We start from the raw sequence: 9,709 nt of genomic DNA, 5'->3' as shown, positions 1-9,709 counted from the left end.
GTATTATTGTAGGCTTGTTTATTCCATGTGTAACTCTGTGTTGTTGTTTGTGTCGCACTGCTTTGCTTTGCCTTGGCCAGGTCGCAGTTGTAAATGAGAACTTATTCTCAACTAGCCTACCTGGTTAAATAAAGGTGAAATAAAAGTAATAATAAAAAATGATTCATATGAGAAAAACGCAACGTTGTAACTTCATCACGTGTTATCGCGATAGCCTATGTTGCCTATGTGAGACTGCGAAGCCAACATCCGGTCTCTTTCGGTGGCAGGCTGTCGTCGAGTCAGTTTTAGAAAATGAAGGTAAGAGAAGTCAACTCATGTACTAAATAACAAATCTCTCCCTGTTAATGTCCAGGCCGAATTGAAGTAGTCCATTCAAATATTATAAATCCGTATCTCGTTTAGTCAGATATTGCATCGTCTTTTAGGATGCATATTGATTTTGTTGCTAGTTAGCTAGCTGGCTAGCTATGGCTGACAACGTTAGTACATGAACCTGAAAATATGTCCGTGTGCATGCATGTTTGACGGGCGTCATTCATATAACGGCAACAAAGTATATTCTGTTCTTGGGTGGGGGAATACGAATATTATCCTTGATGTGGGTTTGTTCACGTCCATATTTCGCGAATCCGTTGCAACATAGTCACCCTCAAGGCCACTTCCAGCCAACTAGCTTCCAACATCACTTAACTGCGTGTCATTTGATCGTTCCAAATAGTGTAGCTGCAGAATTAATTTCTGTATAACTATTATTGTTTCTAGGAAACTAGCTAACAAGAGTTAAACCAATTGCATTAACTAGCCAACATGCTAGTATCTGCCAATTGCCCGCATCCCGTTTACAGCTGCATCATGTTGAACTCAATTCAGAGGTCTCGCCATACAGGCATGTGGTTAGGTAGTAGTTAATTATTTGACTCATCTAAATTTGTTATGGATGGGTAGCTTAGGTGTAAGGTGATCGTCTAGCAGGTAATCTGCCTGATGTACATTACTATGTCCTCAACTAGGAAAGCTTGCTACATCTGGTCAATCTACAAGCACTGATCTGTATGTCTGTCTCTCAGCTGAATATCTCGTTTCCTGCCACTGGCTGTCAGAAGCTCATTGAAGTTGATGATGAGCGCAAGCTGCGAACCTTCTATGAGAAACGTATGGCAACAGAGGTGGCTGCTGATCCCCTGGGAGATGAGTGGAAGGTAAGCTGTGGACCCTAAGAAAGCTACTCAGTTTTCAGATCCTTCTGGTTATGTTTTTTTTAAATTTTTTTTAAATATAGTTCAATTAATTAGTCCCAAGCTCGTGATTGTGATCTTCACTTTATGTCAAGTTCATTGACTAACATTGGGTAATTTTGGAATAGTCAACTTAATGCCTTGGATCCCAGTGTCTTGAAACAGAATGTTGATACTGCTCATGTTCAACTCAACATGATCTTGCACACCTTAGTAGACCCTTTCTGGCTGGTCTAGCCTCAAAGGGGGGACAGTGTTGTGCTACAGAAACTGCAGAGCTGCTTTACCAGATGCAACCTTACCCTCTGACCATGGCTGGTTGAACTGCATTGCTCTCCCAAGCCTTTGCCTATTAAATTCCACTAAACAAATGTCTAACTGTTGTGCGATAAACAAATCCTTGTACAGAACAAGTTTTTCTTCATTTTGGCACATCTCTCCCAGGGCTACATGGTGCGCATCAGCGGAGGTAATGACAAGCAGGGCTTCCCCATGAAGCAGGGTGTGCTGACCCACGGCCGTGTGCGCTTGTTGCTTGCCAAGGGCCATTCCTGTTACCGCCCCCGTAGGACAGGAGAGCGCAAACGCAAGTCTGTCCGTGGCTGCATCGTTGATGCCAACCTCAGTGTGCTGAACTTGGTTATCATCAAGAAAGGTATGGAGTTATAATGATGGTAACCACTTGCTCTGGCACACCTTAGTAGACCCTTTCTGGCTGGTCTAGCCTCAAAAGGGGGACAGTGTTGTGCTACAGAAACTGCAGAGCTGCTTTACCAGATGCAACCTGACCCTCTGACCATGGCTGGTTGAACTGCAATGCTCTCCCAAGCCTTTCCCTGTTTAACATTTGGTTGTTTTAAAGGTTATACATTTTTTATTAAACCTTTATTTTGACAGGGAAGTCCTACTGAGACTAGGGCCTGTATTTTTATTGATTAAAAAATATTTTTTTTTACAGATGAGTCCTGCATCACACATAAAATATACCTTATACAAAAAGACAAAACATATTAAGAAAAACGACATGCGCATGTTTCATGACTATTTACCATTGAAACTTACTTGAACATCATCAGTGCTGGTCTGTTTCCGCTGCCAGCGCTTGGATGTGGTTAACCATTTGGGTGGTGACTCTGTATAGACTGTTTTGAATCTAGTGGCTTCACATTTTTTCCTCCATCTCCCAGGCGAGAAGGACATCCCCGGCCTGACCGACAGCACCGTGCCCCGCCGCTTGGGACCCAAGAGGGCCAGCAAGATCCGCAAGCTCTTCAACCTGGCCAAGGAGGACGATGTCAGGCAGTACGTTGTGAGGAGACCACTGACTAAAGAAGGTGAGCCCAGCACTGCTTCTAAGTGGTTCTGTTAATGAATGGATCGGTAAACTCATCGGTGCTCATAAACCCTTGACTGTGATTTTTATTTTTAACTCCTATTATTTCTCCTTGCCAAATTGTGCGAAAATTGTCTGGCACACCAGTAGACCCTTTCTGGCTGGTCTGTAGTCTCTAAGGGGGGACAGTGTTGTGCCACAGAAACTGCAGAGCTGCTTTGCTAGATGCAACCTTACCCTCTGACCATGGATGGTTGAACTGCAATGCTCTCCCAATAAGTCTCTATTCAATACGTGTATTGTCTAAAATCTGATTTGAGTTAACTTATAATTCTGTGTGGGACATATTAGAAATTAATGGGATGTTTTGTCTGTCATATGTGAATGTTGGTTGGCCAAATGAGTTGACACACACAAAATGGTCAAACATTCCCAAACTATTCAACATTTGGGAATACTGGCTAGACTGAATAACAGCTGCAACTCTCAATCGCTAATCTGGACAGACATTTCATAAACATTGAAACCCATAACACTTTTTCCCTTGTTCATGCTTTGTAGTAAATTCCACTGGTAACACCTCTCCTCCCACACCTTTTGAAGGTAAGAAGCCCAGGACCAAGGCTCCCAGGATTCAGAGGCTGGTGACACCCCGTGTGCTCCAGCACAAGCGCCGCCGCATTGCCCTGAAGAAACAGCGCACCCAGAAGAACAAGGAGGAGGCTTCCGAATACGCCAAGCTGCTGGCCAAGAGGATGAAGGTATGGAAAGGGAGACCACTAAGGCATTTAGCTGTAATATTAGTCATTATCTGTTCTAATGTGTAATGAATTGCCCTGAATGTTGTGAATCCCATTCATTTTAATCCTACAATTGCAAGCGAGTTGATATGGTTGCAAGTTGATTCATAAAATGGTTAAAATATTACAATTGAAATGTCCATAGGTATAATATCACCCATGAAGTCAGCAACATTGCCATTGAATAACTTTTAGTCCGTAGGAAGGCTAACACATCCCGTTTGTTTGTAGGAGGCGAAGGAGAAGCGCCAGGAACAAATTGCCAAAAGGCGCCGTCTCTCCTCCCTTAGGGCCTCCACATCCAAATCTGAGTCCAGCCAGAAGTGAAATGTGGAATTGAATTAAAAAATGTTTTGCTGAAATTCTGCTTCTGGTGTCTTTACTCAGATCAAAAAGAATGTCCATGCCTGAAACACATCCTGATTGTATTTCTAGTGATCAGTCACATCCCTAAGAGGCTCCATGGCTCTCAAAACTGCTAAATAATTGGTGAACGCTAAAATCTAATCTGTAAAGGCCTGTAGAGAACAAGACTTGTGATGGTATCTGTTTTAATGACTGCTGCAAACCAAAGGGCAATCAATCGTAAATAAATGTAGGTATCCACTGCTATGATTTGGAGTGGATTCTCATTCAACTGTGGCCATCTTTTGGGTGCTGTGGTAATGAACAAAGATTGCATGACACTCATGCTGATTGATGTGCCTGAAGCTGGGGCCAGACTGAAAAATCGGTTTGTGCGTTGACGTGGAACTTTTGCATATACATAACTACATTTCAGATTCTCTTGTTAAATTAAATTGTTCTCTTAGTGTGTGTCAATATTAGTCCTGCACTTCCACTGTCTGCTGAACAGGAGGATCTGAAAATGGTGATGCTTGTGGATAAGCAGTCTAATTCTGATCATTTTCAATTGGTATTTTGACCAATCTGAGCTTGGGCTGCCTGTGTAAATGCAGACATAACGTGACCCAGATATACTGACTAGGGAGAAACTACATAGTGGCTCTGGTAGAAAATTCGAGGATGTCCTGAGGCATGGATAACATCCACAAAGAAACGGGATGAATTTATTCTGTCAAATTAGGAATTGAACAGGTTGGCAACTCTGGATCATTCATGCTGTGGGTGTCAGGTTGATGGCTGCATGCTGGTGTTGTATACCAATAGAGTATGATTTAATTTGAATGAGGTAAAGGTCAAGTAGTACACAGTATTGTAGGAAGGATCCCATGGCTGCATTTAGTCTTTTCACGTTAGAAACATTTCGTTAGAAACATTTCATTTCAGGAATTAGCCCTGTCATTCGTTTGATCTCAATCTCGTGGACAGACACGTAACTGGTGTTGAAGCATCAGTCAAGACTGGAATGTGACGGTTAATGTGGAGCTTTGCTCCTGTACGCAGATTTTTCAGCACTGATCATTTTGCCTGGCTTGGTTAACAGGCTAGACCTTTTGACATAACCTCATTCCACTCCTTATCATGCAAAACAGTTTTGCATGACAGTGTATTTGCACCACTGGTGTAAAGTACATAATTAAAAATACTTTAAAGTACTACTTAAGTAGTTTGGGGTATCTGTACCTTACTATTTATATTTTTTACAACTTTTACTTCGCTACATTCCTAAAGACTTATGAACTTTCTACTCTGATTTTCATGACACCCAAAAGTTGTTTATGCTTTCCACCGTCGAATCCAGTGCTTATCAGTCGTTCATACACCTCTGATGAGTGCATACTCGGAAAGCTGTGACTGTTCAGCTGAACTCCAGGCCTGCAGTTGATACAGATTGTTACATCAATGTGATTTAACTGGGAGTTACAGGTTAGTTACTGTTTGGTATAGGACAGTGAATTTGACCAACCTTAACTTGGCAATACTATCTTCGTTCTCGATTCGGTCAAGCATATCTTCTAAAATGTGTCCAGTTGCAGGTGGGGCATTTGAATTTAGAAAATGCTGAGTTTATTTAAAATGGGTAATCCAACAATTGTACGCTGCCATCTTGTCTATATAAAATCTTCTCTCATTGAGATGGGTGGGTCCACCCCAAAGTGCTGCATGTCATAATCAATGAGAGAAGATTTGAAATAGACAAGATGGCTGCGTACACCAGGATTGAATATTTTCCTGGTATTTTACATATGTCCCATCCTGAGAATCAATCACTTTTCTTCTGGGTAACCCGGTATGTCATTCAAAGGCATTATAACGCATATAAATATCTGGAGGGCCTCCCGAGTGGCGCAAGGCAGTGCTAGCTGTGCCACTAGAGATTCTGGGTTCGAATCCAGGCTCTGTCACAGCTGGCCATGACCGGGAGACCCATGGGTTGGCACACAATTGGCCCAGCGTCTTCCAGGTTAGGGGAGGGTTTGGCTGGCGGGGACGTCCTTGTCCCATCGCGCACTAGCGACTCCTGTGGCGGGCCGGGCGCAGTGCACGCTGACACGGTTGCCAGGTGTACGGTGTTTCCGCCGTCACATTGGTGTAGCTGGCTCCCGGGTTAAGTGTCAAGATGGGGCGGTGGGGCTTGGTTGAGTTGTGTTTCGGAGGACGCACGGCTCTCGACCTTTGCCTCTCCCGAGTCAGGGGCGTGAGATGCAGCGATGAGCCCCAAAAAAAGTCTGGATTTGATTAGAGCTTTGATCAACATGAAAATGCTAACCTGATGCTACTTGAGCCATATATAAAATACATTTTAGAAGCCCTACATTAATGACATGTATCAAGCCCAAGCCCCAAAAAAGATTACATGATTGTGCATTTGGAAAGTTTTCAGACCCCTTGACTTTTTACACATTTAGTTACGTTACAGCCTAATTCTAAAATAGATAAAAATCCTCAAATGACAAAGCAAACAGTTATTTTTTTTATTTTTGCAAATGTATAAAAAAAATTTAAAAAATAAATATTTACACAAGTATTCAGACCCTTTGCTGTGAGACTCAATTGAGCTCAGGTGCATCCTATTTCAATTGATCATCCTTGATGTTTCTACAACTTTCTTGGAGTCTACCTGTGGTCAATTCAATTGATTAGACATGATTTGGAAAGGCACACACCTGTCTATATAAAGGTACCACAGTTGACAATGCATGTCAGAGAAAAAAACCAAGCCATGCGGTAGAAGGAATTTTCCATAGAGCCCCCGAGACAGGATTGTGTCTAGGCACAGATCTGGGCAAGGGTACCCAAAAATATCTGCAGCACTGAAGGTCCCCAAGAACACAGTGGCCTCCATTATTCTTAAATGGAAGGCGTTTGGAACCACCAAGACTCTTCCTAGAGCTGGCCCCCTGGCCAAACTGAGCAATCAGGGGAGAAGGGCCTTTTTCAGTGTGGTGACCAAGAACTCGATTGGAGGTCTGTCAGAGCTCCAGAGTTCCTCTGTGGAGATGGGAGAACCTTCCAGAAGGGACAACCATCTCTGCAACTCTCCACCAATCAGGCCTTTATGGTAGTGGCCAGGCGGAAGCGACTCCTCAGTAAAAGGCACATGACAGCCCGCTTGGAGTTTGCCAAAAGGCAACTAGATTCTCTGGTCTGATGAAACCAAGATTGAACTCTTTGGCCTGAATGCCAAGCGTCACATCTAGAGGAAACCTGGCACCATCCTTACTGTGAAGCATGGTGTTGACAGAAACATGATGTGGGGATGTTTTTCAAAGGACCTCAGACTGGGGCTAAGTTTCACCTTCCAACAGGACAACCCTAAGCACACAGCCAAGACAAAGCAGGAGTGGCTTCGGGACAAGTGTCTGAATGTCCATTGAGTTGCCCTGATCAAACTCCTCTGGAGAGACCTGAAAATAGCTGTTCAGTGACGCTCCCCATCCAACCTGACAGAGCTTGAGAGGAATGGGAGAAACTCCCCAAATACAGGTGTGCCAAGCTTGTAGCGTCATACCCAACAAGACTCGAGGCTGTAATCACTGCCAAAGGTGCTTCAACAAAGTACTGAGTAAAGGGTCTGAATTGGGGCTGGGCGATGTGGCCAAAATATATCATATGGTATTTTTCAAATGTTTATGTTTTTATTTGATGTATTTTATGCTTTTGATTTAAAAGTTCTAAATTTGCTTTATGAGTAGTGCACGACCCTTGGGTGGCAACACATATATTCTAAATTATTTCAATGGGTCTTTCTCCATTTGGATTGGTTTATACTGTTCAATTCAACTTGAAACTAAAATAATTTCCCGCATTTCCATCAATTTCTGCATTTCCTTCACTCATTTGAGATAACTTACACTGCCACAATATGGCCAAAAATACTAGGCCTTATTTTTAACCAAGTTGCAATTGCGATTAAAATAAACACTTTGGTGAACTTTTGGAATCATGGAAATAGGATGTTTATTATAACTCTATAGTTAGAATATAAATAATAGTGGGCACTTTGAATTCAGTGTTGTTTGACATGACGAATGAAAATGCCATGGATGAGTTATTAGCTAGCCAGCTAACTAGCGATTAGCATTAGTGGCTAACACGATTTAGCTTAACTTGCTAAGAAAATACAAACTAGCTGTTTGCAGATGTAAGAAACACAAAACTAACATTGTAATTATAGAACGCTTGTGGATTTATATTTAATGGAAACAACATCGTTGTCATCAACATTGTTGCATGTGCTGCATTGTGATGACGACGACTCTTTCAAGCTGTTGGTGGGAGATGGCTTGAAAGAAACAAAAGTGATGACGACGACTCTTTCAAAGTTATCAAAATTCAGCTCACTGCTGCATACAAGCACATCATTCAAAGAGGTGTTTGAGGCACCCCTGCTGCTGTCAACAAAAGATGGAACTCAAAACAAGTGAAGGCAGTTATCCAATGAGACCATCTAAAGCTCTGTCATATTCTGGAAAAGTCTGGGCACAAGGAGTTGTTGTTCACAGTACGGGAGTGGAATGAATACGTTGAAAGAGTTGGGCATCCTGAAGCCATTTGGAGAAGCAACAGATTTGACACAGGGGGAGAAGATAGTCACAATCAGTTCCGTTGTTCCCCCTGTCCTGTCCCTGAATCACTGCCTGGAGCAGCGGAAGCCTCAAGTAAATTTCCTGAGTGGCCTGCTCAGAAGTCTCCAGAACAAAACATTTTAAAACAAAACAAGACATTTCTTGGAATCTTCATCAATGTGAAAATATCCAGGACACAAGATGGAATCACTGCTCCTTTTTAGATCCAGTCTACCTCAAAGAAGCTGCCTTGGCTTTTTCTCTATGAGTGGAGCACCATGTGCTGGTCAAGGAGGTGGTGGCACAAAGAGTGAAAGGTAACTTTTTATCATAATTTAATCCAATTGACTGAAACAATAATACTTTTTCAGTTTAACCCACTGGTCTTTTTGTTTCTGCTTTTACATGTTTTTCCAGAACCGATTCTGCAAGATGCTGTAGGGACTGAGCAAGCTGTGCCTCTTGTTGATGAGGAAGAGCGAGAGGACCATAGTCTTAGACAATAAGGGCTGTTTGCAGCATACTGTAAGAGGCAGAAGAAAGCTGTTGGGACCACCCCAGCACTACAGCTAAGTCACTACCTTGACATATGCGAAGGACAAAATGCCCTCTTGTTCTGGGCAATGAACATGAAGGCTCTTTCTTCACTGTCCCGAGTGGCCATCAGGGTCTTGGTAGTGCCTGCCTCCAGTTCTCCAGTGGAGCGTGTCTGCAGCCATGGTGTCATTGTGCACAAATGACTGAGACTTTTATCGATTTGGTCTTTTGCAAATGCAATGCATCATAGGGCGCGGAGATAAGAGGAAAAAATGAAACTGTTTATGCATTACACACACGTAGTCTCCATGTTCAGGTTTATTCTCCCATCTTTGGGATCTGTATTTCTCTCAGACATTCAGGCCAGTGTTCAAATTGTAGGCCTACTCAAAGTTCAGTAGCAGTTGTTTTGATGTACCTTTTAATAAATGTATGGCAGGATTGTTTTAGGTGCCTAGATTATATCTGGAGAGGGAAAGCACTACAATATTTTGTTATATTGATGTCTTTCTCATGGCTACCCATGTATTTCCATGGAAAAGCATTCATGATTTGTATATACTAACTTACTCGTTAAAAATATGAAATGGTATTCAATTTGGTGAAGAGCACATTGACTTCTTTAGGACTCGAAACTTGACTTGTCGGTCTTTACTTCAGACTTGACTCGGGACTTGAGTGCTAAGACTTGAGACTTTACTTGACTTGTAAAACAATGACTTGGTCCCACCTCTGCCATTTACTGAGGTAAAAGGTATGAGACTTCAAGAATGACTAGCCATTAAGTTTACACCCAAGACACTTAAAATAATTGTGACAGTCACAGCA

The 9,709-nt window shown here is 42.4% G+C and overlaps 1 protein-coding gene across 1 annotated transcript; it reads left to right on the top strand.

The window, feature by feature from the left end:
* Window positions 1-235: 235 nt before the first annotated feature.
* Window positions 236-3,733, top strand: LOC139374919 (small ribosomal subunit protein eS6). Its single transcript, XM_071116149.1, has 6 exons — window positions 236-300; window positions 1,071-1,202; window positions 1,683-1,893; window positions 2,426-2,572; window positions 3,175-3,332; window positions 3,603-3,733. Exons 1-6 carry the CDS (start codon window positions 295-297, stop codon window positions 3,696-3,698), a joined length of 750 nt encoding a protein of 249 aa, XP_070972250.1. The 5' UTR covers window positions 236-294; the 3' UTR covers window positions 3,699-3,733.
* The last annotated feature ends 5,976 nt before the right edge of the window (window positions 3,734-9,709 follow it).

Source organism: Oncorhynchus clarkii, chromosome 19, assembly GCF_045791955.1.
Source record: "Oncorhynchus clarkii lewisi isolate Uvic-CL-2024 chromosome 19, UVic_Ocla_1.0, whole genome shotgun sequence".
NCBI lineage: Eukaryota > Metazoa > Chordata > Actinopteri > Salmoniformes > Salmonidae > Oncorhynchus > Oncorhynchus clarkii.
Note: the sequence above shows the minus strand (reverse complement) of the source record. Positions and strands in the feature narration are given on the sequence as shown.

Coding starts and splice junctions, on each gene's coding strand:
- LOC139374919 (XM_071116149.1), top strand. Junction 1,894..2,425: donor CTTGGTTATCATCAAGAAAG/GTATGGAGTTAT, acceptor TCCATCTCCCAG/GCGAGAAGGACATCCCCGGC. Junction 3,333..3,602: donor TGCTGGCCAAGAGGATGAAG/GTATGGAAAGGG, acceptor GTTTGTTTGTAG/GAGGCGAAGGAGAAGCGCCA.